This window comes from Balaenoptera borealis (genome assembly GCF_965194805.1).
Source record: "Balaenoptera borealis genome assembly, chromosome: 10".
NCBI classification, from domain to species: Eukaryota; Metazoa; Chordata; class Mammalia; order Artiodactyla; family Balaenopteridae; genus Balaenoptera; species Balaenoptera borealis.
Window position 1 is genome coordinate 103,838,865 of NC_138874.1, and position 17,694 is coordinate 103,856,558.

Sequence of the window (17,694 nt, forward strand, 5' to 3'; positions counted from 1 at the left end):
TGTATTTAGTGAGTGTATTATGGGGAAATTCTTTGAAATTATGTAAATGTCCTATTTCTCACCATACTATCACCCACTATTTTTACCATACATTGATGTTCTTGCCAAATGGTGATTTTCTATTCTGTTATTTCTTCTGTTTCCTCTACATTTATTAACTATAAGGAAGAGCTGTCTCTTCTCCTTCATTTATTTGTTTATTCACTTATTTGTATTTATCAGTATGGACCCATGGAGATACACACACACACACATTTTGTGGCTTATGATAAATTACTATTATTATTTATTTTACAGCTGAAATTGTTCTAGATTTGGCCATTGGGAACTCCCTCAAATTGTCTCCTCTGTTGTTTTGGCAAGACTCTATCATTCTCTGAGTACTTCCTTATTTTCTGACACTATAAGAAATTTCAGACTCATGGTGTACTTTCCAGCCCTAGCCCTGTAATCAACCATTTTTCCAAGAAGCCATGGTTCCTTATATTGGAGAATGGTGTTTAGAAAGAACCTGGGAGCTAAGTATGCTCATTGGTTCTGGGGCATTCATCTTTCTTTCCTTTAAAAAATGTTATTATTTTTTAAATTAAACCACCAAGTATATTCTTACTCTCTTTTTGAAACTCTACTATCTTGCTTTAACAGAAACTTGTTGTATCCTGAAACGTGACTCTTCTCTAAGGGAAGTGTTGACTGTTTTTTCTTTCCCAGTGTCAACCCCTTAGAATCTAGATGTAGAAATAGTATCAACCTTTCTTCCTCTGAGTTTGACAAATAACCGCTTTTCTTTACTCACTCAAAATTTCATCTCCTTTGAAGCAATATTTTACCTCTCCTTGTTGCTGCCTTGCACTGAAATCCTGTGCACCCCATTTAATCTTCTATCCGTTTAATACTTTTTCGCCTGCCTATTTTCTCTCTTGACATCATTCTTGATTTCAATTTCCACATGTACTTTAATTATGCATTAATTACGTTGTGTTCAGTTTCCAAGAAGGCTTATAGGACTCGAATACTCTGTACTCTCAGGATAGCTTTATTATAAGCAGAGGATATACATTGAAAGTGGTCTGGAGATCTTAGATATTAGGGCTGACTATATAGTTATAGCAATTAAGGTGGTGTGGTTTTTTTGTGTTAAAATAGCCCCCAAATAAGAACTGTAGGTATTTATATTTTTATATTATATCTGGCCACATACTGAAATTTTTTATTATTTTAGTAGCTTTTTAGTTGTGTTATATTTCTTTGTAAACAATCTGATTTTAGACATAAGAAGGTTAACTTTGTTTTCTTCTTTTATTCTAACTTGAAATCTGTCATCTGTTCACTGCCAGACCTTTTTGCTATGCTATTTCCATATCTGTATTTGTCTCTTAGTTGTAGTATTTGTGTAAATAATTTTTTTCAGGATGAGTATGTAGGTCTTATATTTTAGGGCATTTGCTTATCTGGAATTATCATTATGTTGTTTTTCTATGTAGACAGGATGGTTGAGTATGTATATTTCATAAAATATTGCTTCAGTTTCTTGTCTTTTGACATGTTGTTACTCAAGATCACCTAGCATCTTGCCTAATCTTGCTTTCTAAATAACTAATTTGTTTGTATGAATATATGTGTGTGTGTGTGTGTGTGTGTGTGTGCATGTGTGCACATGCCCATATGGATATGCCTGGATGTCTATTTTTTAAATAACAACTTTATTGAGATATAATTCATATACCTAAAGTCTCACCCTTTTAAAGTGTACATTCAGTGATTTTTTTAGTATTTTCACAAGGTTGTGCAGACATCACCACTATCTAATTTTATAACATTTTCCTCACTCCTAAGAGAAACCCAGTACACATTATCAGTCACTCCTCGTTCTCCTTTCCTCTAGCCTTTGGCAACCTTTTTTCTCTCTTTAAAGATTTGTCTACTCTGAAATATCGTATAAATGATGTCATGGAATATGTGGTTTTTGTGATGGCTTCTTTTATTTATCATAATGTTTTCAAGGTTCATCCATGTTATAGCAGGTATCAGTACTTCATTCTTCTTTATGGCCAAATAATATTCCATTGTATGGACATATCACATTTGTTTACCATTCACCAACGGATGGACATTTGGGTTGTTTTTACTCTGGGGCTATTCTGAATAATACTGGATTCTTTTTATTTTTTATGCAGGGCATTTCCTTTTAACATTTAGGTTTGAATCTTCAACAGATTTTTTATCATATATTTAACATATATGTGCTTCTTTTCAATTTGTTATGATTGTCTGCTTTTAACAACATTTTCCCTGCATATGTTGAAAATTTCTATGTCTAATATTCCTCTTGAGTGATTTTCATCTCTGTTCTATTCTGGGAGGCTTTTTCAGATTTGACCTACATGAACTGGTTCAGAATTATGTTTTAATTCCTTTATTTTCTGATCCATTATTTTTAATTTTGCCATATCATTACATTTTGTTTTTGTTTTGTTTCTTACACTTTTAACTTACCTAACTCTCTTTTTATTGTAGTCTTCAGTGTTATTATCTCATTTTTTCATCTTTAATTATGTGGGTTTTTTTTAGATTTTCTTTTTCCTTTCGTGTATACTGCATAGATATTTTAAATGACTAAACACCTTACTCATATTAAATAATTATATATACTTACTCTATTATTGACAAAATATTTTTCTCTTTTCTCACTATGCAAGTCAAACTAACTCAACAATACAACAGATGTTAATTTTTCCTTTCTCTTTATTTTCATGATTTTTTTTTTCATTTATACAATCAGAATTTGGAGCCAGAAGTATGAATAGCCTCATATTAACCTTAAGGTCTACCAAGTTCATATAAAAAGTGAAAGAGGGTCTTCCCTGGAGGTCCAGTGGTTAAAGAGTCCTCCTTCCAATGCAGGGGACGCGGGTTCGATCCCTGGTTGGGGAACTAAGATCCCACATGCCTCAGGGCAACTAAGCCCACACACTGCAGCTGGAGAGAAGCCCTCATGCCACAGCTGAGACCTGATGCAGCCAAAAAATACAAATAAATAAATATTAAAAAAAAAAAAAGTGAAAGAGGTGTAAAGAAGAGTGGCTCTTCTTCATATCCATTTACCCATATTTGTAGGCTTCATTTTTAGATCCAATTGGGAAATTAATTGCCAGTGTCTAGTTTCCCTGGACTTATCAGAGGTAGTTTGCTGATTGTTAGCCAGAATATTTAAGAGCCAGCTGTATCATTTACAGCTGTTCCAAACTTCAGGGCTGAGTCTATGAAATCAAAGGATTGATTTACATAGTGTTTATGGTTTTCTTCAAGCTTTGAAATATATCTTTGGTGTTTTTTCTATTCACAAAGTTTTCAAATAATTGTCTCTAGTCAGTAATATATTTAAAAATGCACAATGCAGTTTGTCTTTTTTTTTGACTATGAAAGTTTAAAATATGCTGAAAATTATAGTATATATATTGCCATATGTATAGTATATATACCTTTGTAGGACATAAAATTTTAAAATTATTTACCTAGTGGGTTTAATAAAGCTTAACACTTCGCTATGTTTCCTGCAGCAACATAGGCTCCACCTCTGCTAACCTTAGTGCAGGGTGGGTGCAGTTTACAGGGCTCCACCCTGTAATCTCAGCAGCAGGATTTTCTTAAGACTTCCTTTTTTTTGTTTTTTGTTTTGGTATGAATTTGTTGGTGCTTCCACATTACTGCTGGTCTAGCACGCAGGTGGGGAGAGATATACAGGAAGCAAAAACAAACAAATAAAACCCCTACAAACCCAGGGAACTTATGACTGGGTCATCCCTTGAGTTTTGAGGTCATTGCCTTTTACCTACCCAAGGACATTGTTCTAAAATTTCTTCTCTCTCCTTTCTTATCAACTGTTTCTTTTCTACTAAATTTTATGTATGCCAAGCAGTATAAAAACATGCTCTTTCTCCCAATATAAAGAGGAGCTCTCTTCCCTCACTTTATCACACTTACTCCTCCTGCTATTTTGTCATTTCTTTGTACTTGTCAATAATTCAGTAAGTTTTTTGAGTTGATTTATAGTCAAACATAACTTTCTTTTTTATACCATAATAAAGTGGTTCATTAAAGCAGTACAAAAACTTATTTTCAAATTACGCACATTTGCATAAACTTGGGTGTATTTAAAATTTTAACGTTTTATGTTCTGTACCCTACTTAGCTAAGAAGTTCAGACTAAATTACAGCATTAAGGTACATGTTTTAAGTGCCAGTTAATTATTCATTTGCAAACCCCCTAAAATACAGCAACATGATATTTAAAATTAGGGAGAGAAATATATCTCCTGGTTAAGTGGAAAATTGTACAGTTGGCTTCTGGAAGACTTTAAGCAGGTTTAAAAGGAAACATTTTATGTAGAATTCTAAACTCTCTTCAATTTATAATATTACTTGAATTGAGTAATGCTCCTACTAATTTTGTTCCAGGATTCAGGCTTATATTCTAGGCCAACTGACATTTGGATTGATCATTACCATACATAATATACATTGTACTGACCTTGTACTTCCAACTCTAATAAATAACAATAGGGAAATCAAACTTGAATGCCTGGCCAAGAATTTGGTGACTGTGGCTGAGGGTGAGAGTCCATAAAGGCAAAAGAATGTCCATAGACCTGGGACACTGCAGCCTCTACCCAGAGCTGCTCAGGTGTCCCAAGTCACCAGTCCCTACCTCCTAAAGGCCGTCGGTTCCTGACTTCTTCATGCTTAGTTTCAAGCTAGAAAAAAGTAAAGATAATTATTCAGACAAGCTTTGGCAAATAGATTTGAAATGTTTACTTTTTCTCAGTGGTATTTTCCCTTTATTCTGAATTGATGTTATCTTTCCTTAATATTGCGCCGTACTTCTAAAACCTTCTCAGCTGCAGTTGACCAAGGTGATCACTATTCTCTATTCTAAACACTGTATTTCTTTGGCTCCCTGGACGCTAAATTCTGGTTTTCTTCCTGTCTCATAGGTTGCCCTCTCAGTCTCCTTTATAGGCTTCTTTTGAGGATCTGATTATTTAACAGTGGTTTGCCTCAGGGCTCATCTCTTGAACCTCTTCTCCATCTACAACTGGTGATTCCTTGGCTCCACGGCTTTAAATCCCATCAGAAATGCTGATGATTTCCAAATTGTTATCCACTAGACTCCTGAGCTCAACATATCCCTTATATATTCAATGAGTAACTCAGACGTAACATCTTCGAAACTAAGCTTCTAATTATTCCACACTCCCAACAAATAGAACCTATTCTTCTCACCCGTCTCAGTTAGTACTGACGTTTTTGCTCCATCTTGGGTCAAAAAAAGTTACCTTTCTTTCTGTAAAATGCCACATCTCTTTATTTAGCTCACCCTGTTTGTTACACCTTCCAAGTACCTCCACTGCTCTTCCCGTCTCTACCTTCACCTCTTGCTAGCATTCTTGCTGCAGCCTCTTCACAGGAATCTGTTAAGGCTCATTCTTTCGTTGAGGCGTTTGTACTTGTTTCCTCTGCCTGGATTACGTTTTCTCTTGTAAACACCATGGTTTATTCTCTTACTACCTTTGATCTTTAAATGTTTCTTTTCAAAGTTGCAAGCCTACTCCTACCTGGACAGAAATTTCTCTCCTCTTCACTGGCTTATTACTCTTACACTTATTGTCATGTTATGCTATATGCTCAAATTATTTATTAATTTTCAACGTCCATTTGATAGAATATACATTGCATAAGGACAGAAATCTGTATCTTTTATTGTTTTATATCTCCAGTGCCTAGAACAGCTCTGGCCCATTGAATTTGCCTTGCATTTTCTGGCAGTCAGATGAAATGTGACCTATTACATAGTTCTCATTATCACGGATAAGTATGCCTATAATAAATTCTTAGAAAGACAGAGTGTTGCCTTACACTAAATTATATAAGAAATATATAGGGTGGATCTTATAAAGCATAAAGTAAGCAACATAAAGAATGATGCTTTGATAATAAATCCAGTGATATTGTTCCTATCTTTACTTTTAATTTTAATAGTGTTTAATGGCTGAGGGGATAACATGAAAGGTATGTATCCAAAAGATAGAAGTCATTTCTATTTAAATAATTGGAAATATTTTTTAAAAGGTGGAAGTTTAACATTATGAGTAATACTTCACCTTTGTATAACACGTGAAGCTATTCATGACCTATAACATTTAAATGTTTCACCTTGGTTTCAGTATTATTTTACATGGACAAAATTTAAAAATGTTTACCACTGAATTCTTTTTACCAATTGTTAATAAGAGTCACTTTTGTAGAATGATGCTTATCACAGACTCATTTAAAAACTGCTGAAAGTAAAAATTGCTACAATAATAGGTCCAAGTAAATGCATTATGGCATGTGATGAAATATTATTTAGCTATTAAAATTCATGTTTCAAAGAATTTTGATTTTATGAAACTAGGATACCAAAATGTCTCCCTGTCTTTCTATCTATAGAATTATAGCTGGAATAAAATGCACCAAAATGTTACCTGTATTTTTCTCTGATTGTAAGATTGTGGATGACTTTATTTTATTCTCTTGTGTAGTTTCCAGAATGGCTACAGTGTTTGTGGAACCTTTATAATAGCAAGAGAAGTAATAGAATTTTGAAGAGTTAGGACTACTTTCATATCTATATTTTGTTTTTTGTTGCTTGATAAAGATTTATATTTTGCCAGTCTTGAATAGGCCACTAATAATTAATGATAATAATTTTCAAATCTGATATGCAATATATTTTCACCTAACTTTTGTTTGTCAAACAATTTTTAAAAGTACATATCCGGATTGTATTTTTTTTTTCCCTACAGACAGCCTTTTGATTGATTATCAGTTTACATTCAGCTTATTACAGGAAGATGATCGCCACCATACTGCCATAAACTTCATAGCAAACCCAGAACAGGTAAGAAGATAATTTAACTTTTAAAATATCAATGGATACAGCTTTTCATCATCTTTCATTGTAATTGTACCTCTTCTCAGAATTATCACACTGTAGGGCTTTTGTAGAAAGACTAATCCTGTTAATTTTTTCTTTTCGTAAGACCTAGTTACCTTTGTGATTCAGAGAATTTGTGAGCTTGATATTTCAGATTTTGTAAACAGTCCTACAATTTATGCATTACTTCTGTTATTTTTCAGGCTCACAGCAGTGTTTATGCTTTTAATTTTGTTCTGAAACTGGGAGTGGTCTTTTTGAAAATATAACCCAAAGCTTCAGAACACAGGCTATCTTATATATATTTTCTTTTTTTTTAAATATACTGTTACATAGTAGTAAGTTTTCATTATATTTTTTCTAAATCAACTGTTTTATCTGAGTTATATGAATGCTAGGTTTTAAAAAAAATTATTTTTATTGAGATGTAATTGACATATTACATTGTGTAAGTTTAAACTGTATAATATGCTGATTTAATATGTGCATATATTACAATATGATTACAAACATAGCATGAGCTAACACCTCTGTCATGTCAAATAATTGTAATTTTGGGGGGACAATAATTAAAATCTAGTCTCTTAGCAACTTTGAAGTTTATGATACAGTATTTGTTGTCTATAAACACTATATTGTGCATAAGATCTCTAGGATTTACCTACTGTTTGCAAGTTTGTACCCTTTAACAACTTCTTCTGGGGGAGAAGTTCTCAGGGTTGTGCACCTTCTCCCAATCTCTCTGAGTCATGTTGGCTGTAGTGAGCCACCCACATTTTGTTTTCTCTTAGCTGATGTCAGATGTCCACACATGCTTGTTCTCTCAGTGCTCTCTGTCTTAGTGGAGACAGAAATAGGTCCTTTGGGCAGTACCATTAAAGGACAAGTATGTTGGATATATCCTACACTCTCTCTTTCCCCTGAGGGAGCAGTCATTGGCCAAGTTGATCTTTCTGATGTTGAGCTGCGCTGGCTTGGGGGAGGTGCTGACCTTGGTAAAGTGAAATTGTTCTTTTTACCCATTATAATGTGGCTAGTCTCAGTTTTGTATTCTTTTTTTTGTACTGCAACTTCTTAACTGGATTTTGGTCCTGTCATAGAGGTGTTCTGGTCCATATATCATTGTTAAATTGTTTTCTTTTTGTCAGGGATGAGCGCTGGGACTTCCTATTCCACCACCCTACTGATGTCACTCTTTCTCAAATGCTGTATTCTTATTATACATTAATCCAGCTTACTAAATCTATATCATATATTTTAATAGTTTTTCAAATAGGTGAAACCTCAAAATGTATCCTGGCATTCGCTAGCTTCTTTCCTCTAAAATATTTTACTGAACTTGCCAACAAATAGTATAATTTAAAATTTCAGTTTCCAGTAAAGTAAGAGCCCTCTTTCCCCAAAATAGGGAAATTCTCCTTATTCCTTAGATTTTAAGGGAAGCCTACATTCTTGGGACTACATTTAAAGTTTTGACTTTTAAATAAGGCTTTTTGAGGATGCCTTCGTACAAGTATAATACTCTCTTCACTGATGGTGTGTATTTTTATAAAGACATATTAATATGTCAGAAACTACATTTTCTGTATAATAAGAATGTTTTAATAAGTGCATTGTAAACACTGTAGACTTCTTTTTTTACTGTGGTAAAACATACATAAAGTAAAATTTATCATTTTAACCATTTTTAGGTGTACAATTTGGTGGCATTTAAGTACATTTACAGTGTTACGCAACCATTACCACAATCCATCATCAAAATTTTTCATCAGTCCAAATAGAATTTCTGTATCCATTAAGCAATAACTCCCTATTCCTCCCCTACCCCCAGCCTGTGGTAACCTTTATTCTACTTTCTGTCTCTATCAGTTTCTGTGTTCCAGGTACCTCATATGTGTAATCATACAACATTTGTACTTCCGTGTCTGGCTTATTTCACTTAGCCTAATGTTTCAGTGTTTCCAATGTTCATCCATGTTGCAGCATGTATCAGAATTTAGTCTTTACCTTTGGCTTCTTGAATGTTTAATGGTAATTCCAAACTTGTAGAGTTCATGGAGGATATAAGACATTTAATATAAGTGGGATATCTGACTCACAATGTGGAAGTGAGTAATACTTCTCTCCAATATGATCCATAGTGTCATACACATGGGCTCAGATTAGCCATAATTCTGGTTTGCTTCTCTCTTGGCTATCCTCTCCTCCTTCAATTTCCAGAAAAACTTGAATTCTTACAAATGTCACAGCTTTCAGTTTTACTTTCTGCTGTATTGTTCAGTTGAAGCCAAGAGCCCAGACACATGTTTTTGGAAACTGAAGGACACTAAACTATCATGAGAAGTGCCACCAAGGATGCTTGTAACTTCATTATAAATAATTTGTAATTAGATTTATACAATTTATAATTAAAGAGAAATTCAACTTGGAACAATTTCTGAAATTAAAATAGATTATTGGTCTGGGCTTCCTACTTATCCTACAAAACAAATAAAAAAATAGGTACCTTCATTATTTATGCATTTATTATATTTTGAAAACAGATATAATTCTAACCCACTGTACATCATCTCCAGCCAATGCTTTCATGTGAACAATTTCTGGAGTAGTTTCTTGTATAATATTTTGCTGAACTTATCCACATCTAACAACAATGTTCTAAATGACTAATTTTGTCGTTTACTGTGGTAGTCACAGTATTACCTCTTCCAGTCCAGTATATTTCCTTGACCTTAAATGTATTTTATAGGGCTTTAGTTATGGTACCACATATTTCAGTAATGCCTAAACTTGAGAGGATGAACTAAAAATTCAGGAAGAGTTCTATAGTTTCCTATATCAGTTGCAAATTTTGTGTGACCTTTCTAGCAATAATACCAGTTATTCTCACATTTCCCCGACCCAAAATAAGGCACACACAATCATGAAGATGTGACTTCAAGATAAAAATAATGATTTAAGTTTTCTTAGGGGTACACTGTTTCTACCATGTTTTGTTTTCGTAGAAAAGCAACTATTTTTGAACCACTCCATTAATAATAAAAAAATCAACCCCTTCTCAGAAGTCAGCAATCATGTCTTCTTTCTGAGTCCCCTGGTAAGGAAGAAGATGAAGAATCTTATTTAATGTTCACAAGAAAGTCTTTAGGGAAGTCATGAAATCCCCATTTCAGAGATAAGGAAACTGATTTTCGGGAAGGAGAGGTAACCTTCCCTATATCAATCAGCATGTACATTAAAGAGCTAAGATTTGAACCCCCCCAAGGTCGCCTGACTCAATGATGCATAGTCTTTATAAACTCATTTTGTTGCCTCATGAACATGATTTAATTAATACGAAGCCACAATTGCTAAAATATTGAATTATAGCAGCCTCTGGCTTACATAGAGAAGGCCAGATTATAGTAGGGAAGATAAATGGGAACTTTAAATATACCTTTGAATTTATCACCTATATTTTTTCATTAAAAAAGTGTAATTGGCGTCTGCACTTTCTCACTTGAGTATTCACATGATGTTTACAGTGTGAGAAATATAGCATGGACATAATTAAAACAGTAAACATATCTATCTAGTATAATTTGATTTTTTTAACCACAATATTTTTTTTTCTTGGTAGTCAAACAAAAATTTGGATATTTCAATAAATGCATCAAACAACTTTAATCTCAACATTACATGGTCAGTTGGTTCAACAGGTAAGAGAATTTTGTTGTCATGAGTCTTTCACTTCTGTTCCTATATGTAGGGTGTTCTAATATGACCTTTTATGTTAATTTAAATAATTGAAATTAAAAAATATTATATGACATATATATACTATATGCCATAATTATGCATATAATAATACCTGCTGTTTCAGATAAAAATAATAAGTAGCATTATTAATAAAGCTTCATTACTGTGTTAACTTTCTCCCTAATTCAATTAAAATTAGGTGGATAACAACATTTTACACTACTTAATTTTTTTTATGACAGTGTTATGAATTCCTGTGATTTTAATTAAGATAGATTACTTCTTTAATGACTAAAGAGGCTGAGATTTCAATTACTTGATTCACCATTGAAGCTATAAATTTAATTATTGACCTTAATATTGATATAAGACAGTGAATTTTTTCTGTATATGCTTATAAATTACCAACTTATCTATTACTTTTAAGTTTACCCCTTACCTTTGTCAGCTTTGGTGCTGAGAGAGGGTAAAAAAACCCTGCACTTAATAGTTCTTCCACAATAAGGTTTATAAGTTGAAATTGTTAACTTTTAAGAAACATAACTAAGAAGAAGTACAAATCTGTATGCTGGATTATGAAAAAGTATTCTCACCATTTTATATTTACATTTTAGGAAATTCTATTGCTTTCTACTTTCTATGTAAAAGATACACTGTTGCATAAAAGTGCTGGAAGGTTTTTAAAGAAAATATATGGATCCTTAGAAATCCATATTTGATTTCTTAAAATTAAGTTATTATGCTATTTTAATATGTAGAATAATGGAAACAGAATTCAAAAGTGAAGAGGTCTTTGCAATTCCAGATTTTATATTACATGTGTAAAAATGGAAAAGATTAGACAATTATGTAGATATTTTGTTCCAATAGTGCAAACATATAGTGAAATCTTGGCTCTGTGAGTTTCATTAATAAGAATTCATGATAACTTGTACTGTAAATTTGAAATTCTGCATAATAAACTGACTCTACAAGAGTTTTAAAATTTGTCAACAAAAATACATAAAACCTGTGTAATCACTTTAGAACAGTGGTTTTAATATGCAAGAGATCACTTGTAACCTTCAGATTCCCAGAACCAAATCTCAGAAATTTTGATTTATCAGTTTGGAAGATGTCATCAGGAAATCTGCATTTTTAAAAAGCATCCAAGGTTATTTTGGAAGAGGTCATCAGTTAGAAATTAATTCAGTTGCTCAGTATCCTAATTATTTTTACTGTTAAGGCGGAGGGCTTGGTAAGATTGTTGGAAATTCTTTCTTCCATTTGGTTAATTTCAGTAAATATTTATTGAGTACCCAATACGTGTTTAACTAATTGAACGTTTAACTCATATTTTAAATTATATCCTCCCAATTTATTCAAAGTAGTGGTGGTTTAGTTTGTGGTAAACAAAAAAAATTTGATTTCTTTTCCGTTTTTAAATTGGATTGAGACATGTGAAATATGTCCTGATTTGTTTTGAAAGGCTCTGTGGAGAAGTAGATAAAACTCAGTTTCTGAAGCCTTATATACCTGAGTTCCAAAAAGGACTTTACTGTTCAGTAGCTATAAACTTAAGGCAAGTGTCTTAATCTTTCTGAGGCTCAGTTTTCAGTTTGAAAAACAGAGCTGGAATATCTCTGGGATAAATTTTTTTTTAGAATAGAATATAAAGTCTCTAAGCCAGTGCCTAGTACGTAGCACTTAATCAGTGGTATCACTTTAAAAAATAATTTTTATACTAAATCTGTTTCCATTATATCAATATGTATGACAAATCTCATTTTCTTTTTTCTTTGTCAGTCTAAGTTGTAAAACATGACTTTATTTGGATAGTTATGTTCTTATAAGTATAGTTATAAAAATTAAGTAAATATCATATATATGTATATATTATGTTAATAAAGATACCTGTTTCCTAATATGAATTATTTAAATTTGTTATTATTATTTACATTTTAGCTGGAACAATATCTGGGGAGGAGACCCCTATAGTTTCCAAGACTAATATAAAAGAATACAGAGATAGTTTTTCCTATGAAAAATTTAACTTTAGAAGCAATCCAAACATTACGTTCTATGTGTACGTCAGCAACTTTTCATGGCCCATTAAAATACAGGTAAGTATTAATAGTATTTAATCTAATGACCACTGAGTATTTTCATTACAAAAAGAATGCTGTTTTTGTTCAAAGAAGTGATAAAGATTTCTATATTTTGAGCAATATGAAAACAAGTATTGACCCTCCATAAAAAGGATACAGTGAATGTCTGTGATGATGAATGTCTTCGTAAAAAATGTTTACACGAATAATATTAAATTAACCAAAGAATGTACTAATTTTGCAGTGAGATTATATTCTTTAAAAATGCATCAAAACTTGAAATAACTACATTGTTTTTATTTTCTGATTAATTTTATTCTTTGAGGGTTAGATACCCTTTTCTTACAATACAACTTGAAATCATTTGCTATGTTTAGTAATCTTTATTATATACTGAACATAATTCAAACCTTCATTAAAAATTTAGGATTAGCAATACCTAATAGCTAATTCTTTAAGGCTCACTACCTTTCACTATTGACTTCTTTATCTACTCTCTATATGTTGTATATTTTATTTTTATTGTGTTTAGTGATAGGCTGCTAAAGGCTTTTGATTTATTGCTAGGAACATTTAGGATGTTCTTTCTATGTTGAAAGAGTCAAGGTTTGTAGTCTTAATTTATGCTTTTATAAAAGAAAAAGTTTATATTTTTTAATGTTGGGATTTATTTATCATCCTTTTATGACTGTTTGATTAGAATGAATTCAAATTAGTTTACTAAATAGCTCACATGTGCCAAGCTCTGTGCTGAGCCATTATGTTTTATAATCTTTAAAAAATTACAGATCATTTATTCTTCTTTTATATAGAAAAATTTGCATGTTTTATTTATATTAATTTCTATGTGATTTGTGGGAGGACTGAGTGATTTGTAAAAATCATTTGTTTGCTGGAAAAATTCTTATTGTAAGGTTGATTCCATGTCTAAGTTAAGGAAATTACTTACCTGTTCAAGAAATATTAGTACAAATTACTACTCAGTAAATAGTAATAAAAATTAATTTGATAAAGTTACTCCTTCATGGTGATTGAATTAGATGCTAATATAGTAAAAAAAAAAAATGCCAGAAATATTTCCTTGTAGTTTTTTAGAATTTTGACTTTGAGGATGCTGGATATATCATTTCATTTTCTAAGATTTATATAGAAATGTTAATCAGATTTCACTTGTTTTATTCAGATTATGATTGAAGGTGACAAAAGGGCTCATCCTTGAGCTTATTAAATAGTAATTAAAATTGAAAGAATTGTTACATTTTTTATTGTTTCCTGCCCTTTATTTCATGGCTATCTAATTATATTTTATTTTTAAGCAAATTACACAGTTACTTTAGACTGTTCATGAATATTTAATGGTTAGAAATTAACTTTCTAAATTGGATTTTCTTTTGAGATCATACTAGTAATATGTTCTGGAAGCCAAACCAGAATTTGAATAATGAAGTTAAAATATCTCACTCTCCCAAAATAATAAAATGTGGAAAATAACCGTGATGGTCAAGATAGGTAGAGCCCAGTTCTTACTCTTTGAGTAAAATCATCACATTAGTCCTATGGGATATGTTATATTAAGGGAGATGAGTATGTGTGTTTGTTTAGAGAACTGTAATAAACTTTCCATTTTTAAACATAAAATAGTAAAATTATTTGAATTGAGGTCTATTTGCTAATAGAATTGAATGACATTGATTTTTGAATGTTTAACCATCCTTTCTAATCAGGGGTAAGCTCCACTTAGTCATTTTGTATTATACCTTTAATATATTGTTGCATTTGATTTGTTAAAATTTTAAGAATTTCTGTACCTATGTTTATGAGGCATGTTAGTTTGTAGTTTTTTATTCTTATAATCTTGTTGACTTTGTAACATGGTACTGCTGGCCTTATAAAATAAATTGGGAAGTTTTCCTTCCTGTGTAATTTTCTGAAAGAATTGATATAGAATCCATATTATTTCCTTCTTAAGTTTGTGGTAGAATTCAACATTGAATGAATTTGAACTTGTGATTTTCTTTATGGGAATGTTTTAACTACAACTTTAATTTCCTTAATAGATTGAGAGCTTTTCTGGTTATCTGTTTTTTCTTGAGCGAGCTCTGTCCGTTTGTGTCTCTCAGTTGTGTCTTTCCCATTTTACCTAATTTGTAGAATTAATTGGCAAAAGATTTTTAATAATATTCACATATCATCCACTGATGTCATCTAATTCCTGGTATTGGTAATTAGTTTCCCCTCTCTTTTTTTCTTTTCTTGGTCAGTCTGGTTAGAGAGTTATCAATTTCACTTATTTTTCTATTTTTTATTTCATTAATTTCTTCTCTCTAATTATTCCCTTTCTTTTGCTTCCTTGACATTAATTTGCTCTTCTTTTTCTGATGTCTTAAGGTGAATGCTTTCTAATTTCCTTTTTGATTTCCTCATTGATCAGTGGGGTATTTAAAAGTGGGATATTTTATTTCCAACTATTTAGAGAATTTCTAGAAATGCTTCTGTCACTTATCTCTAATTTAATTCCAGTGTAGTTGCAGAATATATTTTGAATGATTTGAATTTTTTTTTTGATTTTAATTTTAAAAAATTTATTGAGACTTATGGTCCAGTGTTTTTGGCAGAATAATGGCTCCACAAAGGTTACCACGTCCTAATCTCTGGTACCTATGGATATATTATCTTAACATGGACAAAGAGGACTTTGAAGATGTGCTTAACTTTAGGACATTAGGATGATTACTCTGAGTTACCGGGGTGGACCAACCTAACTACATGAATCTTAATGTAACCATTTTTGGCTGAGGTCAGGGTCAGAGGGTGATGTGCCTACAGAAGAATGGTCAGAGGGAACCAACATTGCTCGTTTTGAATATGGAGGAAGGGGGCTCGAGCCAAGGAATATAGACTCTAGAAGCTGCAAAAGTTGAGGAAACAGATTCTTCACTAGAACCTCTAAAAAGAAACGCATCCTTGCTGACACCTTGATTTTAGTCCACTGAAACCTCTATCAGATTTCTAACATACAGAACTATAAGACAGTAAATATGAATTGTCTTAAGCCACTAACACTGTGTTAACTGGTTACTACAGCAATAGAAAATGAATAAACCTAGTGTCTTAGTCCATTTGGGCTGCTATGAAAAAATACTATTGACTGGGTAGCTTATAAACAACAGAAATTCATTGTTTACCATTCTGGAGGCTGGGAAGTCCAAGGTCAAGGCACCAGAATGGTCAGGTTTTGGTGATGGCCCTTTTCCTGGTTTATAGCCTGTGTCCTCTTGCTGTGTCCTCACATGATGGAAGAGGATGGGGAGCTCTGTGGAACTGCTTTTATAGGAGCACTAATCCCATTCATGAGCAATCTACCCTCATGACCTACCTAATCACCTTTCAAAGACCATAGCACCCAGATATGAATCTATTTTGGTAAATGTTCCTTGGACAGTTGCAAAAGAGGCGTGTTCTCCTCTTGTTGGGTGAAGTCTTGTACAAATGTCAATTAGGGCAGGTTGGTTGATAGCTTTTGCAAGTCGTCTAGTGTCCACATTGATGCCCTGTCAATTTGAAAAATAAGCGTCCAAATCTCTGACTGTAACTGTAGGTTAGTTTATTTGTTCTTGTAGTTCTAGCAGTTTTTACGTCATGTATTTTGAAACTCTCTTACTTAGATGGATAAATGTTTAGTGTTTTTATGTCTTCTTGATGAATTGGTGACTTGACCTCTTTATTGTTAGGAAATTACTTTCTATATTCCTGGTAATATTCTTTGCTTTAAAATTTATTTACAAAAAATTAAAATTTATTTTGCCAAATATTAATAGTAAAGGCACTCCAGCTTTTTAAAATTACTGCTAGAATGCTATGTTACTTTTCATCCTTCTACTTTAGCCTATTTGTGCTTTTATATTTAAAGTGGATTTATTTTAGGCGGCATATAATTGTCTTTTTCTCCAATCCTGAATCATGTACATGTAACGTATATATATTTACAGGCATACCTCATTTTATTGAGCTTTCCTTAATTGCAGTTTGTAGATACTGCGTTTCTTACAAATTGAAGGTTTCTGCCAACCCTGAGTTGAGCAGGTCTATAGGCACCATTTTTCCAAAACATTTGGTCACTTTGTGTCCCTGTGTCTCATTTTGGTAATTCTCATGATATTTCAAACTTCTTCGCTATTATTATATTTGTTTTGGTGATCTGTGATCAGTGATCTTTGATGTTACTACTAGGACTCAGTGAAGGCTCAGATGATGGTTAGCATTTTCAGCAATAAAGAATTTTTAAATTTCGGTGTGTATTGTGTTGGCCAAAAAGTTCATTTGGTTTTAAGTAAAAATAAAAGACACATCTTTTCATTTTCATCAAGAACTTTATTGAGCAACATATTCATTAACCAAATGAACTTTTTGGCCAACCCAATACATTTTTTTAGATATAACGCTATTGCACACTTAACAGACTATAGTATAGTACAAATATAATTTTTTTTTACAAATATAATTTTTTATACACTGGGAAACCAAAAACATTATGTGAAATGCTTTATTGCATTATTTGCTTTATTGCAGTGGTCTGGAACTGAACCTACAGTATCTTTGAGGTATTACTGTATGTCTTTGGGTTTAAATCTCACATCTTGCTATTTGTTTTCTATTTTTCTTATTTGTTCATTGTTCATTCTTTTCTTTTTTCTGCCGTATTTTTTGAATTCAGCATTTTTTATTATTTAATTTTATCCTTTTTGTTGGCTTATTAGCTACAACTCTGTTGTGTTATTTTAGTGATTATTTTATAGTTTATCATATACATCTTAAACTTTTCATTGTCTATAAGAGATATTACATCACTCATTTTTTGTATATTAACCTTAAAAAGTGTACTTTTATTTCCTT

The 17,694-nt window shown here is 32.0% G+C and overlaps 1 protein-coding gene across 6 annotated transcripts in view; it reads left to right on the plus strand.

Annotated features, from left to right (window-relative positions):
- ATRNL1 (attractin like 1) overlaps positions 1-17,694 on the plus strand; it is a 705,133-nt gene that overhangs the window by 237,031 nt on the left and 450,408 nt on the right. For all 6 annotated transcript variants that reach the window (XR_014249113.1, XM_082407780.1, XM_082407777.1 and 3 more), the window contains 3 exons: positions 6,846-6,940; positions 10,596-10,674; positions 12,659-12,816. Coding sequence is in view for 5 of the 6 variants with exons in the window: in XM_082407780.1 (XP_082263906.1) it covers positions 6,846-6,940; positions 10,596-10,674; positions 12,659-12,816 (332 nt within the window). In the remaining variant the exon portion in view is untranslated. The remainder of the gene's footprint in view (positions 1-6,845; positions 6,941-10,595; positions 10,675-12,658; positions 12,817-17,694) is intronic.